Source organism: Xenopus tropicalis, chromosome 8 (assembly GCF_000004195.4).
Source record: "Xenopus tropicalis strain Nigerian chromosome 8, UCB_Xtro_10.0, whole genome shotgun sequence".
Taxonomy (NCBI): Eukaryota; Metazoa; Chordata; class Amphibia; order Anura; family Pipidae; genus Xenopus; species Xenopus tropicalis.
In genome coordinates this window covers 102,683,190-102,707,366 of record NC_030684.2, presented here as the reverse complement: position 1 = coordinate 102,707,366, position 24,177 = coordinate 102,683,190, and the positions used below count along the sequence as shown (strand labels likewise).

Sequence of the window (24,177 nt, the reverse complement as noted above, 5' to 3'; positions counted from 1 at the left end):
AATATGTTTAGTAATGCTTCCCAGTTGCTACCATAAGAAATAAAGCCTTTTAAACAGGAGAAGATGAAGTCATCAATCCTTTACATATTTATAGTTTGTTACAGCATTCACAGATAAAACCATAAACTCTTATTCCATGGTACATCTTTAACTATGCCAAACGGAATTTTATTATACAGAATCAGGCCATTACAGTCTATGCCATTTTGTAACATAACCTCCAGTCACAATTATATCTACAGGTATGGGACCTGTTATCGAGAATGCTCGGGACCTGGGGTTTTCTGGATAAGGGATCTTTCCATAATTTGGATCTCTATAACTTAAGTCTGCTAAAAATCATTTAACTATTGAAAAAACCCAATAGGATTGTTTTGCCTCCAATAAGGATTCATTATATTTTAGTTGGGATAAAATACAAGGTTCTGTTTTATTATTGCAGAGAAAAAGGAAATCCATTTTTAAAAGTTAGAATTTTTTGCTTATAATTGAGTCTATGGGAGATGGCCTTTCCGTAATTTGGAACTTTCTGGATAACGTATTTCTGGATAAGGGATCCCATACCTGTATATGCTTTTGTGCTGTTTAGCTCGGGTGATTGGCATCGTGTTTTACCAACTGTGGTCTGTGCAAAATCTTCATATTTTATAACAGCTACATAACTGCACATTTATTATAAAGGTTAGTGGAAAGGAAGCACCAGGCTCTAAGCATGGCTGTATGAAATATAAGCTGATTCATCCATATGTAGGTATGTAGGTGACATTTTAGTATTGCCTGTGACACAGAATGGTAACTTTACGTGAATGTTAAGAAATCTGTTATCCATATTGTTCGAAAGTCAGAGGATATCTGAGACTCCCATTAGATGTGTCCAGTATGAAATGGGCATTCTTTTTTTTTTTTTTTTTTGGAACTTAAATTTTATTGAAAGATTTATCAGAAAAAAAAAAGGGTAAAACATTGTGATCTGTTGTACATAATAGTCCGTAATGTTACACAGTTTTGGTACATGGTTTTCAGAAAAGAAAGTTTAGTTAAAGTCAGAATGTCATTTTCATTTAACACATTGTTTTACCTTAGTACCGTTTTAGATCATGTATGATATACTAGAGGGGGGTATAAACCTGGATGTGTTAACCGGCGGAAAATAAAACACAACAGGCCTTCATTGTATATGAGTTTTGTGTTTGAGGGCTATTACTTTCTGTTTCTGAGTCTAGGATGCATATAGTTCTTTATATACATCTGTGGTTGTAAAGATGTCCCATCTAGCCCATACTTTATTGAATCGGGGGATTGTACCCCGTATTCTGGCTGTCATGTGTTCCATTTCTCTTATATCAGTAATCCTGGGGATGATTTCTCAGAGTGTTGGTGGTGGTGGGTTTTTCCATCGGTATGTAATCCCCATTCTGCATGCAGTCAAGATGTAGTTTGTTAATCTCTGTTCAGCTGTGGTGTTGAGATCTGATGGTTTCCCAGTCAGGATCGTTAGTGGGTCTAGGGTGTGTTCTCTATAAAATACCTTATTCAGGAGTGTCTCCACCCTTCTCCAAAATGTGGTTAGGAAGGGGCAATACCACATTATGTGCGGCAGTGTCCCTATCTCCCCGCAATGTCTCCAACATCGTTGGCTTTCGTTAGGGAACAGTTTATGTAATTTGCTTGGTGTATAGTACCAGAAAAACAGTGTTTTATACAGGCTTTCTTTTTGTCTCACACAGGAGCATTTTCCGGGCATTTTCCCATATTTCCTAATTTTCATATTTTAAAGCAATTAGGGCCTTTTGTGGGAGGCCAGTTTTGCATATGCGTTCAAATTCTGTAAGAGGGGTTGGCTGATCCTGTTTTGGTAGAGTTGTTTGAATGAAATGTTTCAGTTGCAGATAGCTAAACAGTTGAGTGGAGGGTATTTGCAGTTTTGTTTGTAGCTCCCCGAAGGTTAGGGGTTCACGTGTCCGTAGATTGATAAAATCATAGATACTATAGAGATTTCTGGATCCCCAGAAATGCGTTCTGTGTACCGGGGGGAAATAAGGGGTTGTCAAGTACCGGTGTCAATAGTGGATATGCGCTCATTAAATTAGATTTCTTTCTGGCTTGGTTGCGTAGGGTAAATGTTATGGGCCCTAGGGTCCCATGTGGTACCTTGTTGCCTGGTCCAGTCTGCCATACATAGGTGCTAGGGTGGGTAGGAGGCATCCATAGGGTTTCTATATATGCCCATTTTGTGGTTGGTTTATATGTTGTCCATCCTGCTATCTGTCGCAGGTGTGCTGCCATATAATAGCTCTGTATATTTGGGACTGCTAGTCCCCCTTGTCCTTTGCTGGACATCATAACCTGGATATCCTGTGTCTGGATTTACCCCCATATGAACTTGAAAAAGGCTGTTTGAGTTCTGGGGACCGGGAATGGGAGTGTCTCGAACAGGTATAGTAGTTTGGGTAGAATGGTCATCTTTATTGTTGTGATCCTTCCCAGCCATGAAATGGTGTGTGTGTTACATTTGTGGAGGAGGGCTTTAATGTTATGTATGAGTGGGGGGTAATTGTGTTGATATAAGGAATTGTATGTTTTTATTAGATGGATCCCTAGGTACGTCGGAGCATGTTCTTTCCATTTGTAGTGGAACGTTGTTGATAGGGAGTTCTTAATTTCTGTTGGTAAATTCAGTGGTATAGCTTCAGTTTTATCTATATTAAATTTGTATCCTGAGTACAGACCATATTCGGTCAGTAGTTTATGGAGGTTGAAATATGCATTCTTATGAGGTATAGAAACCTGGCTATAACACCAGCTTCTTGCCATACCTAAATAAACTCTTATATATTATTTGTATAGTATTCCATACACACCTTTTCCACCAATAACAGTTTTTCTTCTTATGGGCTAAGTATGTACCAGCTTTAAACATTGTGCATTTTAGGCCATCTGTCTTGGCAGATTTCCTCCATGTTATTCAGCTTAGTTAGATGACACTTGTACAAATCAGTTTTCATATCATGCCACAGATTGTCTGCTAGATTGACATCACAGATTTGACTGGCCTTTGGAAGACATTTGCCTTTTTTTTACTTAAAGTGCTCCAGTGTTACTTTTGTCTTGCAGAAGGATCTTTGTCTTGCTGAAAAATTACTGTTTTACCCATGCTTCGTGTCAAACAGGTTCTTTTGTAGAGTTTCCCTGTATTTTGTACTATCCATTTTTCTTTCTTTTTAATGCTACTGATAAAAAGCAGCACCAAGGATTTCAAATGTGGTGTCATTCTGACTCTGCTGTCGCATAATTTATACACTTTTGCCTCAGGTTTTAGTAGCAACATATCTATAAAAGATAATATATGTTTATGTATAGAAATAATCTCCTCCTTGTATCGGTAGCATATTTACAAATAACAAGATCTCCTACAGGAAATAATAAATCAGGGACTGTTTGGTTTTTGCAGAAAGATCAGTTTCAGTTAGTGACAATCTAAATACAGATTTTTTTATTTTTTTTTAAAGAAATCATAATCTATCAAGGAAAAACAATTTTTTATTTTTTTTTTTAAATGTTTTTCAGATTGCTTTAATACGTGACCGATTGTGCCAGCTAGTTTCCAAACTGCAATTTGCCATTACTGTTCTCCTGACTTCCTGGACTGAGAAGAAGCAAAGGCGAAAGTCTTCAACCAGCCTAATCACAGTGAATATTATCTTCTTCCCCCTTGTGCTGAGTTTTATCATCCTTTCTGCAGTTCTCTCATCCCCCTTGCTTGCACTCTTTACTCTGCCGGTTTTCCTGGTGGGATTTCCCAGACCAGTTCGGAGTTGGCCGGGAGATGTGGGTGCCTCGGCATGCATCTGCGCAGATACTGTGTATTACCAACAGATGGTTCCTGGTATGGTTACTGCTCTACAATCTGCTTTTGCATCTGGTAGTTTAGGTAGGTAAAATTCTTATACGTAAAGTACATTTTGGAAGGTTAGTATACGTAAACCATATGGTGATAAATAACTAGTTTAAATTTAATGAAAGTGCCACTTTTTCACTTTTGTACAGTGGAGGAAATAATTATTTGACCCCTCACTGATTTTGTAAGTTTGTCCAATGACAAAGAAATGAAAAGTCTCAGAACAGTATCATTTCAATGGTAGGTTTATTTTAACAGTGGCAGATAGCACATCAAAAGGAAAATGGAAAAAATAACTTTAAATAAAAGATAGCAACTGATTTGCATTTCATTGAGTGAAATAAGTTTTTGAACCCTCTAACAAAAAAAGACTTAATACTTAGTGGAAAAACCCTTGTTTGCAAGCACAGAGGTCAAACGTTTCTTGTAATTGATGACCAAGTTTGCGCACATTTTAGGAGGAATGTTGATCCACTCCTCTTTGCAGATCATCTCTAAATCCCTAAGGTTTCGAGGCTGTCTCTGTGCAACTCTGAGCCTGAGCTCCCTCCATAGGTTTTCTATTGGATTAAGGGCCGGAGACTGACTAGGCCACTCCATGACCTTAATGTGCTTCTTCTTGAGCCACTCCTTTGTTGCCTTTGCTGTATGTTTTGGGTCATTGTCGTGCTGGAACACCCATCCACGACCCATTTTCAGTTTCCTGGCAGAGGGAAGGAGGTTGTCGTTCAGGATTTCACGATACATGGCTCCGTCCATTTTCCCGTTAATGCGAATAAGTTGTCCTGTGCCCTTAGCAGAAAAACACCCCCAAAGCAAAATGTTTCCACCCCCATGCTTGACGGTGGGGACGGTGTTTTGGGGGTCATAGGCAGCATTTTTCTTCCTCCAAACACAGCGAGTTGAGTTAATGCCAAAGAGCTCTATTTTGGTCTCATCAGACCACAGCACCTTCTCCCAGTCACTCACAGAATCATTCAGGTGTTCATTGGCAAACTTCAGACGGGCCTGCACATGTGCCTTCTTGAGCAGGGGGACCTTGCGAGCCCTGCAGGATTTTAATCCATTGCGGTGTAATGTGTTTCCAATGGTTTTCTTGGTGACTGTGGTCCCTGCTAATTTGAGGTCATTAACTAACTCCTCCCGTGTAGTTCTAGGATGCTTTTTCACCTTTCTCAGAATCATTGACACCCCACGAGGTGAGATCTTGCGTGGAGCCCCAGAGCGAGGTCGATTGATGGTCATTTTGTGCTCCTTCCATTTTCGAACAATCGCACCAACAGTTGTCACCTTCTCTCCCAGCTTCTTGCTAATGGTTTTGTAGCCCATTCCAGCCTTGTGCAGGTCTACAATTTTGTCTCTGACATCCTCGGACAGCTCTTTGGTCTTTCCCATGTTGGAGAGTTTGGAGTCTGCTTGATTGATTGATTCTGTGGACAGGTGTCTTTTATACAGGTGACTAATTAAGACAGGTGTCCTTAATGAGGCTGAATAATTGAGTAGAAGTGTCTAACCACTCTGTGGGAGCCAGAACTCTTAATGGTTGGTAGGGGTTCAAAAACTTATTTCACTCAATGAAATGCAAATCAGTTGCTATCTTTTATTTAAAGTTATTTTTTCCATTTTCCTTTTGATGTGCTATCTGCCACTGTTAAAATAAACCTACCATTGAAATGATACTGTTCTGAGACTTTTCATTTCTTTGTCATTGGACAAACTTACAAAATAAGTGAGGGGTCAAATAATTATTTCCTCCACTGTATTTGGCATATGGAAAGCTGAAAACTTCTTGTCTTTTGTTATGTTGTAATCTTACTGTTAGAAGACTGCAGGGGATATGGTCAAGGGGCTTGATCAGCTATAGCTTGTAAAGGATCGACCCCCCCCAAGTTCATTATTTATTGTACAAATGTAGCATAAAAGAGTGAAATTATCATGGAATGATGCATGCCATTTGTATAACACAGTTTTGCCAGCCAGAGTTTGAACCTGATTGTTACCAAGTTATAGCAGAAATAGATGTTGCTCAAAGGTATACGGGTTTTCTAATATCGAAACTGTAGCTGCAGTTTAGATGTGGCAATGACATACAAGGTAGTTGTTTTGTTTATGGTTTCCAGAGGTCTTAACATGTTGGTGGAGACACAGAAATGGGTTGCCATACAGTTTAGGGCAAGTCGACGTGATCCCCTTTAATACAATGACGGTTTATTTCTACAGCAATGCGATTTCTAGTACAGGTATGGGACCTATTTTCCAGGGACCTGGGGCTTTCCGGATAAGGGATCTTTCCGTAATTTGGATCTCTGTGGCTTAAGTCTACTAAAAAATCATTTTCACATAAATTAAACCCAATAGGGTTTTGTGTTTAATAAGGATTAATTCTATCTTAGTTTGGATCAAGTACAAGATAATATTTTATTATTAGAGAGAAAAAGGAAAACATTTTTTAAAATTAGAATTATTTGCTTATAATGCATGTCTATGGGAGACAGGCTTTCCTTAATTCAGAGCTTTCTGGATAACGGGTTTCTGGATAACGGAGCCTATACCTGTACTTAATGGTAATAATTGCTTTGCAAAGCCCTAAATGCTTCTCAATTTTTTGCTGATTTATTTAAAAATATCTCTATTGTAAAGTTATTTATGTGCATAATAGGAATATTTGTAGAATATTTTTGGGCTACAAATACCCCCTCATTCAAAAGTGAATGGGGAACGCATGCATCCTATCCATTCTTGTGACAGACATATAAAAAAAAAAAATCAGTGGCATATTTTAGAGTCACTAGTCAGGACAAGGTGTCATTTCGGTGATTCCCATTAAAGGACATGTAAATCCCCCACCAAAAAAATGTCATCAGTAAACTGCCTCTTTAAAATGTTTAAACACCTGCCACTCCTGTTGTTCAAAGGTTAATAGTAAGGCTGCAGCATTCCCTTAATCATTTGGGATTCTTTCTCCAACTCCAACCCACTCAGCCCCCTCCCTTACAAATTGACTTTGGCTCTTGGCTAACTGAGCATGCTCAGTTTTTCTCAACTCAGGTTACCAAACATACCCTCTAGTCTAGCAGCCAATGAAGAGAGAGCTCTGCTGGTTTCCTTTGAAACTTTCTCTTTTGGGGGTCAAACGACCCTTTCACAGGGGTCGCCTAAGACTATAGGAAAACACATATTTCCGAGGGTCTTAGGAATAATTTTATGGTTGGGGGTCACCACAACATGAGGAACTGTATTAAAGGGTCGCGGCATTAGGAAGTTTGAGAACCACTGATATACATGGTAGGAAAATGCAGGGTTTACATGTCCTTTAAAGTTCCATGGGGGGATTTGTAAGTATTTTGTGCCTATTACCCTTAAAGTTACTGTCTACAAGTAATCAGTGTATGCTTTGTGCCATTTTACAGTAGTGAGAAAATTACAGTAATGTTTTGATTAGGCCTGTGACACAAGCTGTCTCTTATTGGCCGATTTTTCTGCTGTATTTTGCTCCACATATGGTTAAGTGTCCCCCTCTGATGTAGCTACCATAGCATACCATAGACTTAAGCAGGCAAAATGGGATATCCACTGCAAAACCTATAATGTAAAAGGGGCCATTCTGTGATTTGTATGATCTCTTCTATAAACTGTGAACTTCTGGAAGGGGTTAAAAATGTTGCTACAAAAAAAAAAGAAAATATAAAACGCTACAGGATGTCCTTTGAAGCAAGGCATGTTTTCCTCCAGAGCTGCCTTTATAGCTTGTTTAAGTGGTTTGCTTTGGTTTCCATGGTGTGTTGCCACAGCACAGAGACAAACTATTGCAATTGGACAGAAATGACCGACTCAAGTTACTAAGCATGTACTGCATGCCAGGAATGGCCGAACTGCCGTGTGTAATACTGCGCACTGACCTGCCTGCTGCACTGGAACCTAAAGCTTGCGCTGACAAAAAATGGCAAAATTAAGACCTTTGACATTTAATCTACTAATTGCTTTGTGTTTGGGCAGGTCAGATTTATTGTTCTATTGCATAAAGTCCATGTTTATATTCTTCAGTCATTAGATAGGAAAGAAATGTAATTGTATTTTATATTGCAGTTTTAATGTTTTATAACTAGAACTTATCCAACAATTAATCTTTTGTTAATCTGTGCAGTACATCTATGAGTAATCATTATCTTAGGTCATCGTGAATAATTCAAGACTTTTTGTAGGGTAAACTAGGCCCAAATATTTCCTGGAAATACATTGTTATAAATAATAGGGTATGTGCCTCCTTTTAAATTTGTAGTATTTTTTTCTGCATAATTGTGTTGACTTGTAAACTTTAAAGTTTTTCTGCAAATCTGGTCTGGGAGTGTGCTGTAAATCAGCAGCAGCTGGATGGAAGGAGGGAGTGGGTAAAGCTGGTTATACACGTTTACATTGTAGTCTTCTTGCAACAAACCTTCGTGTATTGATTGTACATTTTAAAGGAACAGTAACACAAAAAAATGAAAGTGTATAAAAGTAACTAAAATATAATGTGCTGCTGCCCTGCACTGGTAAAAGTTGTGTGTTTACTTCAGAAAGCCTACTATAATTTATATAAATAAGCTGCTATGTAGCCATGGAGGCAGAAAAGGAGAAAAGGCACAGGCACATAGCAGATAACAGATAAAACACTATTGTATTCTACAGAGCTTATCTGTTATCTGCTATGTAACCTGTGCCTTTTCTCCTTTTTTCCAGCTTGAATGGCTGCCCCCGTGGCTACACAGCAGCTTATTATATAAATTATAGTAGTGTTACTGTAGCAAACACACCAGTTTTACCAGTGCAGGGCAACAGTGCATTATATTTTTATTACTTTAAAGCTCTTTTATTTTTTAGTGTTACTGTTCCTTTAATGCAACGATCTGAAACTAACATACAGATTGAAATTGTAGGATTCAAGTCCTAATAACAAATCGTGTTCTGACCATTTTTAATTGCCAGGCAACAATTGTAAATAAGTTATGTCCTGAAAATACATTGTAGGACCCCAAGGATATTGTCACATACACAATACATGCACAGATATTATTCTTATCCAACCAAATTTTTCTAACCTGTCCAACTAACTAAATGACCAATGGTATGAAAATTGTTGGGCAATAATTCCACACACGGTCTGAAAACCATACAAACTGTGTTGTACAATTGTTGGTGCGTGTATGGCTAGCTAGAGGGATAAAGAGAAGGGGAGTAGCAAACACTTAGGAAGGAAGGAAAGACCACCGAAATGTTTGGAGGAGAATGAGAGAATAAGGGAAGAAAGGGGGCACCAGTGGGACTGGGGATACGAGAGCACAAAGGGCAGCGATCCCCAGCCAGGGGTTTGTAAACAACATGTTTCTCACCTCCCTGTTTCATGTTGCTCCCAGTGGCCTCAAGTAGGTGCCATTTTTATATTTCTGACTTGGAGGCAAGTTTTGCAATCGCAGAGACACAAATTTACTCCTGTTTAGCCTCTAGCAGGCCAAAAACCCAATCACATCCCTTAATTGGCATTCCTAAATAAGGCATGGCTCACCAATACTTTTTACATCTGAGTGTGGCTCATGACTATAACAGGTTGGGATTCCCTGGCATAGAGGGAGGAGGATCAGGGGTTGAAGGAGTGGATACCTAGATAAAAGGGTGGGAGGAGAAGAGGGTGTGCAGATGTAGGAATGAGCGTGAAAACCACTGGATTTCAGGCATTAAGGAACATTTAGAAGAAAGGAAGTTTCATCCTAAAATGGGAATACTAGCTATAAAGTTGTGGGATTCTCCCCCCAAAGCTGTTGTACCGGCAGTTATATTGGATAGTTTAAATAAAGAGTTGGGTGCCTGTTTAGAAAGTGATCCTAGGCTCCAGACTGAGTCAGGGACTGGTGTGATCGCCCTCTTTAAAGGGGTTGTTCACCTTTAAATTAACTTAGTATGAAATAGACATTGATATTCTGAGACAGTTCTGAGGCAATTGGTTTTCATTTTGTATTTTTGTGGGGGGGGGGTTCAGTTATTTAGCTGCTTGCTCAGCTAAAAGAAAACTTTAAAGATGAACCACCCCTTTAAGTCTGGAAGGATTTATTCTGCCCCAGAGGCAATTTAGAGAGGCTTTGCCATATTGTGGATATTCTAGCAGTCAAGCAGGTTTCACTTGAACTTGATATACATGTGTTTTTTTTTTTTCAACCTCGATTGCTATGTTTGTTGTGTTACTATGTTACTGTATATAGAAAATACTGTATTCTCTAAGGGCAGCGTCTCTTACATGACTTACATTATTAAACATGATACATACAGCATATTGGTACTAAGTTTATTGTTCTCCAGTAATAAATAGTCCTTAAGTGGGCAGTATAATAAATATTTACATTACAACTAAAGAAATGTTACTTGAGCAGAGTTGGAAATGTAGCACCGAGTGAACTAAACCGCACATTCTGTACTGCAGGGCTGGTTACTTCTGGATCTCACTTCCTCTGCCGGTTTCAAGATCGTTTGATATGGCTACTGGTTCTTGAAAGAGGTTACACCTATTGCTGTGTGAATATTAAGGTACATTTAATTGTATATTCACTTATAATTCACAGCTTCTAACTCATTAGTTGGCTCACAGAAGTTGTTTGATTGTAGTGCTGGAGTCCCTGATTAAAGATCCGGCACTTGCACAGTGTTCCCACATACAGAGAGCACTACTACATGGCTGCTTTAATTGCTCTCTAGGAAAGCACTCTTTCCATATACCCTCCTATATTACAGACTGCCTGGCTCTCTGATGACTTTGCCATGTTGTAAAATGACTTGCATAAGATAAATAGCGCCATGCTTGTTGTAGTCTACACTGTCTATATAATTTGTCTTTCTGCTTATCTAAATGTCTTTCTGCAGGGTTTGGAACTACAGGAGACATCTTGCCACACAGCTGAGGCACGAAGAGTTGATGAAGTGTTTGAAATGGCCTTTGAACAGTCAGAAAGTGCTGGAAAGTTTGCTGTAAACCACCATTTTGGAAACCTCATGACACCATGTACTGTCGTTCCTGTCAGACTATACTCTGATGCCCGCAATGTTTTGTCTGGAATTATAGATTCTCACGAGAACCTGAGGCAGTTCAAGGATGATTTTATTAAAGTTCTTTTGTGGGTTCTTATAAATTTTCGCTACAAAAACTCAAAATCCCATAAAAGCACTGATCTGGATGAAAATGAAGAAAACATTCCCGCTCCTTCTAAAACCCAAGATCAAATTGATAGTGATCACACAACAGGAAATCCCGATGCATTAAAAGCTGCAGAAAATATTCATGAAGACTTTGACGAATGGTCAGACGATGACATATTTGAGATTCTTCCTCGCACAAATAAAACTGGAATTAAACCAATAATGGCATTTACAGGTGACAAATTGTCTATTCCGGGATGTGTTGAAGCAAAACACATAGACAATTGTGTTGAACAAGATATAGCAGTCGATAAACTTTATTCAGTGGTTGGATTTGGTTTTCCTGCCATTGACAAGGGCAAACAGACTCATAGTGAGCATTTCAATATGGTTCCGTTCAGTAGCTCATACTGCAGATTTCTCAGCATACCTCGGGACTGGGCATTTGTTTCGCTGCCTCATTTCAAATTGAATGAGATGAAGCAGATCTTTCCAAGAGACTGGTATGAATTTATTTTCACCCAGCTAGATTTCCATCACTTGAATGAAAAGCCTTCAACTGTCCAGGATGAACTTAGCAAAGATAGCGGTCTGCAAGATCAGTTTATTCAAGGACTGTCATCCATTTATTTTGCCTTCTTTGGGATGGAAAACTTGGTTCCTAGTTCTGCCTGGTTATTCAGAGCTTATTTAGGTGGCATCCCGTGGTCTGTTTCCTTGGACTGGTTAACTGGAAGACCAGAATTATTTCAACTTGCACTAAAAGCATTTAGGTAAAGAATACGCATTTTCTTTCAAACAATTCTTGAACAAGCATAGTATCCAAGGCTATTGTGATACTAAAATCTACAGTTATTATTAATGTTGGTATATATAGTTTATGTATGTGAGTGTATAGATAGGTCAGTATGGGTTTGTGTGTGCTGGGGTCACTTGGAAGGTTTGAACCCTATGTAACTACATGTAAATTAAACAGTCTAACCCTGTACCCCCTTTGTGCCTTTTTGGAAAAGGACATTTGTTGATTGCTTTCCCTATTTACATTGTGTCATGACCAGTCTGATTAACTGATTATTGTTTTATTATTTCTTTTTTTTTTTTTTTTTATTATTTTCCTTTTTGTTCAGCAACACTCCAGTTATCTGGTTGCTAGGGTTCAAATTACCTTAGCAATAAGGGAGTGGTATGAATGAGAGACTTGTATATAAATACCAGCAATACCTGCACAGAACCAGTTTTTGACACTCAGACCCAACCCAAACCCACAAATTTTAAAAAGAAATAATATAAGATCTGCAGACCTGCATCTATAGTCTCATCCGAAAATCCTACCAACACCTCGCAGGGTACCCGGCCCTCTGCATTCTACTGCACCAGTCATAACATGATCATTAGACATGATAGGCATTTTGCAAGCTCCTGTACAGCTAATCAAGGGGGTTAAAAACAACCTATTATCTGTGCATTATCATGTGAAAGGAACAGAAGTGTATCTACATACAGTGGTGTGAAAAACTATTTGCCCCCTTCCTGATGTCTTATTCTTTTGCATGTTTGTCACACTTAAATGTTTCTGATCATCAAAAACCGTTAACTATTAGTCAAAGATAACATAATTGAACACAAAATGCAGTTTTTAAATGAAGGTTTACGTTATTAAGGGAGAAAAAAAACTCCAAATCTACATGGCCCTGTGTGAAAAAGTGATTGCCCCCCTTGTTAAAAAATAACTTAACTGTGGTTTATCAATTTCAATTTTCAATTTCAATATCAATTTCTGTAGTCACCCCCAGGCCTGATTACTGCCACACCTGTTTCAATCAAGAAATCACTTAAATAGGAGCTACCTGACACAGAGAAGTAGACCAAAAGCACCTCAAAAGCTAGACATCATGCCAAGATCCAAAGAAATTCAGGAACAAATGAGAACAAAAGTAATTGAGATCTATCAGTCTGGTAAAGGTTATAAAGCCATTTCTAAAGCTTTGGGACTCCAGCGAACCACAGTGAGAGCCATTATCCACAAATGGCAAAAACATGGAACAGTGGTGAACCTTCCCAGGAGTGGCCGGCCGACCAAAATTACCCCAAGAGCACAGAGAACTCATCCAAGAGGCCACAAAAGACCCCAGGACAACATCTAAAGAACTGTAGGCCTCACTTGCCTCAATTAAGGTCAGTGTTCACGACTCCACCATAAGAAAGAGACTGGGCAAAAACGGCCTGCATGGCAGATTTCCAAGGCGCAAACCACTTTTAAGCAAAAAGAACATTATGGCTCATCTCAATTTTGCTAAAAAACATCTCAATGATTGCCAAGACTTTTGGGAAAATACCTTGTGGACCGACGAGACAGAAGTTGAACTTTTTGGAAGGTGCGTGTCCCGTTACATCTGGCGTAAAAGTAACAGCATTTCAGAAAAAGAACATCATACGAACAGTATAATATGGTGGTGGTAGTGTGATGGTCTGGGGTTGTTTTGCTGCTTCAGGACCTGGAAGGCTTGCTGTGATAGATGGAACCATGAATTCTACTGTCTACCAAAAAATCCTGAAGGAGAATGTCCGGCCATCTGTTCGTCAACTCAAGCTGAAGCGATCTTGGGTGCTGCAGCAGGACAATGACCCAAAACACACCAGCAAATCCACCTCTGAATGGCTGAAGAAAAACAAAATGAAGACTTTGGAGTGGCCTAGTCAAAGTCCTGACCTGAATCCTATTGAGATGTTGTGGCATGACCTTAAAAAGGCGGTTCATGCTAGAAAACCCTCAAATAAAGCTGAATTACAACAATTCTGCAAAGATGAGTGGGCCAAAATTCCTCCAGAGCGCTGTAAAAGACTCGTTGCAAGTTATCGCAAACGCTTGATTGCAGTTATTGCTGCTAAGGGTGGCCCAACCAGTTATTAGGTTCAGGGGGCAATTACTTTTTCACACAGGGCCATGTAGGTTTGGATTTTTTTTCTCCCTAAATAATAAAAACCCTCATTTAAAAACTGCATTTTGTGTTTACTTGTGTTATCTTTGACTAATAGTTAAATGTGTTTGATGATCAGAAACATTTTGTGTGACAAAAATGCAAAAGAATAAGAAATCAGGAAGGGGGCAAATAGTTTTTCACACCACTGTACCTAAACGGTTATATTAACCGTTTCATTTGCAACATTTTTGTCTTGTAGGTATACATTTAAGCTGATGGTTGATAAATCCAGTCTGGGACAAGTAGAAGATTTTAAAGAGCTCATCAATTATTTAGAAGAATATGATAATGACTGGTATATCGGGCTGGCATCAGACAGCGAGTGGCAGCAGGCTGTTTTGCAAGAGAAACCATATCTTTTTTCCTTAGGTCATGACCCAAATATGGTAAGTTGATTTGATGCCATGCTATACCATCAAGTGTCTAAACTTGCCCATAAACTGGCTGATAAAAGCTGCCGAGTCCAAAGCTTATAAATCTGTGTATGGTGCCAGCTGACAGGTCTGCCTGACCAATATCTAGCCAAAAATCAACCAAATATTGGTCAGGGAAGTTTGATATTGCTGTGAGAAAGGGAACTGCATCTACGCATTGATGCAGCCCTTGTACCGACAGCCTGAATAATTCCAATTATGAGCAGATCTTCACATGTATGGCGAGCCTAATTGAGGCAGAGATGGATACGTGCTTTATCAAACTTGCTTCCAGGCAGGTTGCTGGGATCACTGATTAAGCACCTTTTATGGTGAATCAATGACCACATACAGGTACAGATGATCATCGTTTAGGCTAGTGACATAGGGGCTATTTCCTCCACCAGTTATCTGTTCCTGACAGTCTGTTACCACTCATAATGCCAAAGTGGAGAGAATGGCTTTGTGATTTTGGCTGTAAAGTGAATAAGTGGAGAAAATTGTTCTACTCTACTTAGGGCTTGTACTCACGAGCATTTGCTTCTGTGCGTCCCTGCATTGTGTTCAACTGCACAGAAACAAAACACATCCTCTTCTTCCTAATGTACTTGTCCTCACACAGGTGCATAACAGCGCCAAACGCCGGTGGAACATGTTGCATCCCACCTGCACTTGACACTAAAGTTTTCAGCTGCTGATTTAGGTCCTTCAGACCGAGTTTATCTGCCAGTGTATAGGCACCTCTGAAGGGCCTAGCTGACCGACACCTGGCCTAAAATTGGCCTGATTTTGATCAGCAGGTTTGATTTTCAGTCGGATTGGGGATGCATTGGCTCGCTGATACTGCCCCCAGAGCCAAACGATCGAATTAGCCCCATATCGCCCGCGTTACGTAGGCATGTTAGCAGAAGATCTGCTCATATGGCGATCTTACCATGTGTGGCCACCTTTACACGTGAATGACTCAGATGTTCCCAAGTCATTCATTGCCCTGAGAAATAAGTAACTACCTGTAGAGAGCAAAGGTTGTTTACACTGATTGAAATCTCTTCTCTTATCAACCCTCAATAAAAGATCTCTGCTATGTGTCAGAACTTTTAACCAAAGATCACCAGAGGTGTTGATAATATTAAAGGGCAAGCATTAAAGAAGAAAACTAGGAGCATATGGTTTTATTTGTGGGTTTGCCTGTGTGACAGATAACAAGGTTTCTGCACACATTTGTTGCAATGTGGGGCATAGTTCACACAAATAAAATGTGAATTTTTATGGTGCATTTAATGAACACCATTTGTTATTTTATCTTTTGAAAATGGCAAAAGGCCTTTCAGATTTTTATAGATGTCACTTTTAAGTAAAAATGAATGCAACCTCAGCTAGTATAAGTAGGTATCCTTGTGCTGTTTATTTAGATATTATTGGGTGTTACATGCACCTGGGGATAAAATCTTGGAGGACAAAATACTAGAGATAAGATTTCCCCTTCTTCTGTAGGTGGCTAGATTGACACCTTCCGCTAGCCTTACACTCCTGTTAATACTGAGCAGAAGCTTTAATTCAGACCTGTCTTTGCTTCGTACCAGCAATGCAGGTTGATATATACAACATCTGTTGTTGTCTGCTTTTGGTCAATCTTTCATGCTGTTATTTGTGTAAAGCCTACCTTTTCCTCTTCATGTTTTATTTGCCTCTTGCTCTTGTTGGCCCCATTTTTCTCAAACCATGTTTACTTTGTTGCTCCCACAAGTTCAAGTCAAATTTGTGCTGTAATCACTCCGAGGCTACCTTTCCCCCCTACTGAACACTCTCCCTCCTTTAACTTCATTGCTTTATTTTCTTATCCTGTACATACTACATAATATGTTCTTTACGCATATGGAGGATCCTGGTAAAGAAGGCAACAGAAGTGGCAGCCCACCCGAATGCTATCTGGCTGAAAATCAAACCTGTTTAAAAATCTCATTAGGTTGAGACCCTATCAGCTCATTGATGTGCCCGTCAGTTTGATCCAATATCACCCACCTCATGGTGGGCATATTTGATAGATCTTTTAGTAGCTGTAATTGACTGCAAAGGAAGGTGTCCAGAGACATATTTTTATAAATGAAGTGTATATATATCTTTATGCTTCTGGAGTAAATACCCTGAAAATATGTAAAGTTTAATATGACATTTTGTTTTTGTACAGGGGGTTTATACTGGAAGAGTTCTTACCCTTCAAGAGCAGCTGGTACAGATTGGCAAATTAAATGCAGAAGCAGTGCGAGGCCAGTGGGCAAATCTATCATGGGAACTGTTGTACGCTACAAACGATGATGAAGAACGCTACAGCATTCAGGCTCACCCCATACTTTTGCGGAATCTGACGGTACAAGCTGCAGACCCTCCTCTTGGATACCCAATATATTCATCTGTACCTCTCCATGTGCCACTGTACTAATGTTTTGGTTCTGTGTATCTGCATGTTCGGTCTGAAGCACTAATTTCTCACATCCTAGTTATACATGTATAGATGCTGCTGTTGGACTTCCTGTGTTGACAAATATTTTGTCTGATTTATTCCTGTTTATTCCACACATTTCATTTACCTTAAGGTAGACAGGTGTATTCTGGTGCACTGCTGGCATATTACTTTACAGCAAACTTGTAAATATCTGTACAATTTATAAAAATATGACCCACAACATTTGACCAAAATGTATGTAAATTATGTATGATATTTTTAAAATAAAAAAATCCTTTTATTGCAGTAATTGTTTTCTTATATTAGTATTTGGGATTCTGAAACTTATTTACACGTCTTTTTCTCTGCAAATATATATTAAATCTTGTATGAAGGCTAGTGCAAGCTGAATTGCTGTCTTTGGTTTGGTATCGGCAAAGTTAGGTAAGAATAGCAGCTGTTAAGCTGTTGCTTCTCATCCAATATGCTTGCAAACCTTTTTTATGTACAAGCAGACAGGTTCCATAGAAGCTAAATGAATCTGCTCTTACTATGTGCAGTGGAGCAGGGAGGCACTAACATATACAGTGGTGTGAAAAACTATTTGCCCCCTTCCTGATTTCTTATTCTTTTGCATGTTTGTCACACTTAAATGTTTCTGCTCATCAAAAACCGTTAACTATTAGTCAAAGATAACATAATTGAACACAAAATGCAGTTTTTAAATGAAGGTTTACGTTATTAAGGGAGAAAAAAAACTCCAAATCTACATGGCCCTGTGTGAAAAAGTGATTGCCCCCCTTGTTAAAAAATAACTTAACTGTGGTTTATCAATGTCAATTTTCAATTTCAATATCAATTTCTGTAGTCACCCCCAGGCCTGATTACTGCCACACCTGTTTCAATCAAGAAATCACTTAAATAGGAGCTACCTGACACAGAGAAGTAGACCAGACCAAAAGCACCTCAAAAGCTAGACATCATGCCAAGATCCAAAGAAATTCAGGAACAAATGAGAACAAAAGTAATTGAGATCTATCAGTCTGGTAAAGGTTATAAAGCCATTTCTAAAGCTTTGGGACTCCAGCGAACCACAGTGAGAGCCATTATCCACAAATGGCAAAAACATGGAACAGTGGTGAACCTTCCCAGGAGTGGCCGGCCGACCAAAATTACCCCAAGAGCGCAGAGACAACTCATCTGAGAGGCCCCAAAAGACCCCAGGACAACATCTAAAGAACTGCAGGCCTCACTTGCCTCAATTAAGGTCAGTGTTCACGACGCACCATAAGAAAGAGACTGGGCAAAAACGGCCTGCATGGCAGATTTCCAAGGCGCAAACCACTTTTAAGCAAAAAGAACATTATGGCTCGTCTCAATTTTGCTAAAAAACATCTCAATGATTGCCAAGATCAATATCTTGTGGACCGACGAGACAAAAGTTGAACTTTTTGGAAGGTGCGTGTCCCGTTACATCTGGCGTAAAAGTAACACAGCATTTCAGAAAAAGAACATCATACCAACAGTAAAATATGGTGGTGGTAGTGTGATGGTCTGGGGTTGTTTTGCTGCTTCAGGACCTGGAAGGCTTGCTGTGATAGATGGAACCATGAATTCTACTGTCTACCAAAAAATCCTGAAGGAGAATGTCCGGCCATCTGTTCGTCAACTCAAGCTGAAGCGATCTTGGGTGCTGCAGCAGGACAATGACCCAAAACACACCAGCAAATCCACCTCTGAATGGCTGAAGAAAAACAAAATGAAGACTTTGGAGTGGCCTAGTCAAAGTCCTGACCTGAATCCTATTGAGATGTTGTGGCATGACCTTAAAAAGGCGGTTCATGCTAGAAAACCCTCAAATAAAGCTGAATTACAACAATTCTGCAAAGATGAGTGGGCCAAAATTCCTCCAGAGCGCTGTAAAAGACTCGTTGCAAGTTATCGCAAACGCTTGATTGCAGTTATTGCTGCTAAGGGTGGCCCAACCAGTTATTAGGTTCAGGGGGCAATTACTTTTTCACACAGGGCCATGTAGGTTTGGATTTTTTTTCTCCCTAAATAATAAAAACCCTCATTTAAAAACTGCATTTTGTGTTTACTTGTGTTATCTTTGACTAATAGTTAAATGTGTTTGATGATCAGAAACATTTTGTGTGACAAACATGCAAAAGAATAAGAAATCAGGAAGGGGGCAAATAGTTTTTCACACCACTGTATATACATTTAAATGTAGTATTTAATTTGAAGCAGATTTATAAAGATTAAAGAGCAACATGCGGTGAGAACTAATGGGCTCCTTTAGCCTGTTGTGATAAATTATGTGCATTACAACTTTTGTCTGTTCAGAGGCCAATACTTAAGATTTGTGTCCTGCCTTGGTATGAGAACTGCTATTTAACCTTGCATTGAGTCTCAGGTACCTGATAACAGCCCAAAGCTTGTACTATAATCAGTTGAAATGACTTTATTTTCAAATTTCATAAAAATCCTAATACATATAATGTTCATTGCATATACAGTGTAAAATACGGCACAGACCTGAGCCCTGTGTATATAGGCACTGAAATATATTCTACAAATATCTGAACCCGCAACACTTTGGTTCCTTAGGCTAAATAAAACCTCAACATGTTGCTAGTAGTAATTAAACTTCAATGGAAAGTTCACAAAATGATTCTTAACCACAGTGACAGTATCTAATGCAGGTTGCTGTGGTCAAGAGCATAGTGAGTGGGCACTCCCCATCAAAGATTCTTTTCATGACTTTCATGAACGGCCCCATACAACAGACTTTGCCATGAAACCTATTGCTCATTCAACCTACTGGCCGGTTTCAGTGGGCAAACAACTGGACAACATTTTCATGATCTCGTACCTGGATTCCTCCTGGGCATTATACAGTCAGATATTAAGAACCTGATATTCCAGTTCTCTGTTTCCCATGGGCCCTACAGACTCGTATATCATTAAAACTTCAGTGGAATTAGCTTACTCCAGAGCAATTTGTGAATATCTCAGATATTTGAAGCCGAGCAGCTTGTGCGGACAAGTCACAATTTCAGGCAGTGCATCTGCACAGCAGTTAAAAGGAGCAAGGAATGAGCTGGGCTGTGGAAGTGATCCAAGAAAGAATTAGCAGCGCCCTTTAGCAGTTTATGGATTTAAATGGTAAATTCCATTTTGTCTTCTTATTTGTTCATCGTAAAAGTCATCAGCATTTATCTTGACTTTAAAGTCCATTTTGTTTTCTTATTGAAATCTTTTATTTGTTCATCGTAAAAGTCATCTACATTTATCTTGACTTTTTAGTAAAGTAAGAAGAATCTGCATCCTGCAACAACAAAATCAATAACATCACAATAATGTAACATAGGGAAAACTAAAACTGCACTAACTTGCACCCTAGAGTAAGGTTTATGGAATGTGTAAATATCCTGTTTTCACTGACCATATGTTCTGTTGATTCAAGCCCCCAAATTCCTTAGCTCACTTGTCTATAATTACTTACAGGACCAGTGTGCCCTATATACTAAGGAATCCCTTATCCCTGCAACTATAATCCATATATCCATCACTCATGATGCTGTGGGCTGCAATGCACTTTTGCTGCTTATTTTATTGGGTGTCACATCTTGCATTCTCCATAGGTTAGACTTAGGCTGATGCCACACCAGGCGTAGGGCTGATTTTTTCGGCAAGCGGAAAAACGCTTGCCGAAAATTCAGCCCTACGCCTGCTACTTGTGCCTTCACCCGAGCGTATCCCATTCATTCGGGTGCAGGCACAAGTAGCAGGCGTAGGGCTGAATTTTCGGCAAGCGTTTTTCCGCTTGCCGAAAAAATCAGCCCTACGCCTGGTGTGGCATCAGCCTTAAGGTGGCCATACACGAGGTCAACAAACAAGCAGATCGTCTCCTAATATACTCACCTGCAGTGAGCAATAGGCTAATTAGTTTGTTTGGCCCTAGGGCAAAACGACTGAATTCAAATGATGGGTTTATGGCCCGTCGGACCAAGGACTGTATCAGTGAGCTGATGCAGTCCCGGATCCGATAGGAAAATCAAACCTGCCCAATCGAGCCAATTTTAGGCCAGATATCGATTGGGTAGGCCTGTCAGAGGTTCCCATATGAAGGACCCGAATCAGCAGCTAAAATCTGCCCCTGTATGGCCACCTTTACTCAAATATGTGGTACACTGTTCTCATATAACTCCAAGGACATCTCCATTAGTATGGTGATCAAAGTCAACACGTGTCTTGGTTTTGTTTTCCTAATCTTCTAGCTATAGTACTTTTTTAATCTGCCTCCTCATCATGCCTGTTATTTGCAGTCAGTATAACCAAACATACTTAGAGCCCTGGTGCAAAAACCCAGCCCTGCATGCTATTTCCAGACAGCACCCAATGGCTCTACCTGAAGTGAGACATTGTTATTTCTGGCTGAATGAGTGTGGGCCAGGCCAGCTGCACACAAAGGTTGCTGTCAGTGATTAACTGCACTTTGAGATAGTGTAATATTGTGTAATAGTCACAATTAGGTATGCATACAAGAAAGAGCAACTGTGCTGTAGATGAATGATACACTTAAATGGATACTACCATTACAGAACTACCCCGGTCATGTAATATGGCATATGGAGCCAAATGTCTGCCAGTTTATTTCATCTGAAGTCTACATAACCACTACTGCTGAAGCGCACAATGGCACGGGTGCTTGAGCTTTTTAGCCCAGGAAATCATAGCTTTATAGGTCTTTTAAGCCAATTAATACAAGTTAAACATTTTTTTTTAAATTCTATGTCCGTAAATAGAGTTCATTATGCAGCGGCACCACTAGTGGTTATTCCTTTTTATTGGGGAGACCTGTCCATCGGTCCTGATGGTTTCATACCAACATTGTCACCTATGTCTATCTGCCCCAATAGAGGTAGGTTACACTGCAGCACAGCCGACAATCAGCGGCATGGTTTCATTGTGTATATGGCTTGTTGGGTAACATGCTAATGTTTAAGGACACAATGATCTTGTTTTTAATGCACTTACTATTCTAGCCTGAAAATCAAGGATACTTCTAATGAATGCAAGTTACTGGGTTGCATTGTATTATAATAAATACATTAAGTTCTAGCTAGATTTTCTAAACATGTCCCCTATCTGCCAAACTATCTTTAATCCAACTGCCCATCTGTCAGCACACGGTGCCAGGTTCGCTAATTAGTTCACTCATTAGTATCTTTCCTTGGTTGTTGTCATATAAACATAATGGCTATTTTATTGTTATTGAAGGCTTGTGAAGATGAGGAGAAAAGAACATACCACTCCGCTTTTGAAGTTCTTTATTCTTCTTTCACCAACCTTTGCAGTAATCCACCATGCCAAAGATGGAGTGTATTGCCACAGATAATATGCCATTAAAAATGGCTGGCATGAAATCCAGGCCTCTTTTATGTTATTTACAGCTGTTATTAAAATAAGCCGAACGCAGCGACTAGTTGCCATTTTATGTGATTGATCTGTTTTTATGCTCTGCACCTGAAAAAAATAAGTTAATATGAAAAAGAAAAAAAAAAAATACACAGCATTATATATTTATATATATTTTTTGGATATATAGGAGAGGTCCGAATAAAAAAAATGAATAATAAAAAGTAACCATAACAACATAATTGTAGTCTCACAGAGCAAAAGTTTTTTGGCTGCTGGGGCCAGTGACCCCCCATATAAAAGCTGATACTGGTATAGAGTGTGCCTAGCTACACCAGACACAGGCAGCCCTGGGCAGACACATCCACGGATACCTATATGATGTCAGCTATTCATAGGGTGGGCTGAATCAGAAGACTGGCTTCAAATTCTGGGCTGAGACACTTTAACAATGCAGGTCATTTAAAAAAAAAAAAAATAGATTTTTTAAGAGTTTATTCCTCCTTTAATATTTGTATACACCAAGAATTATAGGCAAACTATGTTTACAAGTGTGAAGATGCCATGATGTCCAGTCATGAAAGCTTTATACCACAGACACATATTTAGAGAAAGAGCAGCACTATGGCAGCAGTCAGGGAACCTGAAGAGACAAATGTGCTGCCCACAGGGCTTTCCAGCAGCTGAGCCACGTCCCAGTTTTCTACTTGCATATGCATGTCCCCAGTGGATTTTCCCTGACGGCTGCATTTGAGACACATCAGTGTATAAATAGCAGAAACATACATTTCTTGTGTTAATGCACTTTGGCTACTTTAAGGAAAAAGCACACAAGGGTTTTTTTTGCAGACGTCAAAACTCGGAAGGGTTTGTTGGATCACCAGGATAATTGGAAGTGAAGCGAGTAGCCGACAAGTGTTGCCATATACATGCACCAGTGAGTGTGTCACAACCCTTAGGAATTTATACCATACCTTAAGGTAGAAAATATAATAGTTATATAATCTACCCCCACCCACCACAGACTCTGACTCTGTCTCACATTCTTTCTGTCCTCTGACTGCCCTTTCTCTCTGACCATGTGACTTCAATTGCCACATTGATGACCCGAATTTATCCTGGGCTTCCTGTCTCCTCTGTGTAACTACTTTTCCTGCCCTTCTACAGTGGATCTCTGGCAGCACACAGCACCCCTAGCAGTTCACCATATCCCCTTTGCACTCTCTGACCACCACTTAATCTCATTCTCACTATCTCATGGCGTGACCCTATCTTCTACCACTGAAAGTGTATTGCAGAGAAAGCTGCACCCCGCCATACTGCCACCCTTGGCATCCTCACTCCTCTCCTCTGATCCTATCTTTATCATCATGCTCCTTTCCTCTCTCACATCACGTTTACTTTGCTCCAGTACATTGCTCACTTCCTGACTTTCTTCACTTTTCTCCTCTCTTGCTCTAACACTGCTCTAGTTTCATATTAAACAATTCGGTTTCCCCTAAACTCACTCCCATGCATAAATCTAACCAACAGCATCTTTTTTTCTCTACTCAGTTCACTGCTCAAACCCAAGACTGTAGCACAATCACTAGCTATTTTCTCACCCCAACAACTCACGAGCTACATTAAATCCAAAAGTTGACTGTATACACCAAATCTGTGTCTTCTCATGCCTTTCTGCCCATCAATGTAAATCTTCACCCTTTGACTATAGATGAAGTGTCAAAGCTGCTCTAATCATTCCCAGTCACACCTGCTTTCTTGATCCCATTCCATTACACTTTTTTAAACGTCTGTCATGCACCATTGTTCCTGCCTTAACACACATATTAAACTTATCCCTCTCAATTGGTAAAT

At 39.6% G+C, this 24,177-nt stretch overlaps 2 protein-coding genes across 8 annotated transcripts in view; one reads left to right on the top strand and one right to left on the bottom strand.

Annotated features, from left to right (window-relative positions):
• The window catches only part of pcnx4 (pecanex 4), a 58,703-nt gene extending 41,501 nt beyond the window's left edge, over positions 1-17,202 (top strand). For all 4 annotated transcript variants that reach the window (XM_012968069.2, XM_012968068.3, XM_018096168.2 and 1 more), the window contains 5 exon segments: positions 3,568-3,931; positions 10,350-10,453; positions 10,787-11,832; positions 14,240-14,426; positions 16,642-17,202. In XM_012968069.2, the coding sequence (XP_012823523.2) occupies positions 3,568-3,931; positions 10,350-10,453; positions 10,787-11,832; positions 14,240-14,426; positions 16,642-16,893 (1,953 nt within the window). In that variant the 3' untranslated portion in view covers positions 16,894-17,202.
• Positions 17,203-19,333: 2,131 nt separating this feature from the next.
• dhrs7 (dehydrogenase/reductase (SDR family) member 7) overlaps positions 19,334-24,177 on the bottom strand; it is a 29,488-nt gene continuing 24,644 nt past the window's right edge. For 3 of the 4 annotated variants that reach the window (XM_018096262.2, XM_031890461.1, XM_018096261.2), the window contains exons 6-7: positions 22,213-22,428; positions 19,345-20,227 (exon numbers count right to left, since the gene is read on the bottom strand). In XM_018096262.2, coding sequence (XP_017951751.1) covers positions 20,189-20,227; positions 22,213-22,428 — 255 coding nt within the window. In that variant the 3' untranslated portion in view covers positions 19,345-20,188. 4 annotated transcript variants of the gene reach the window in all.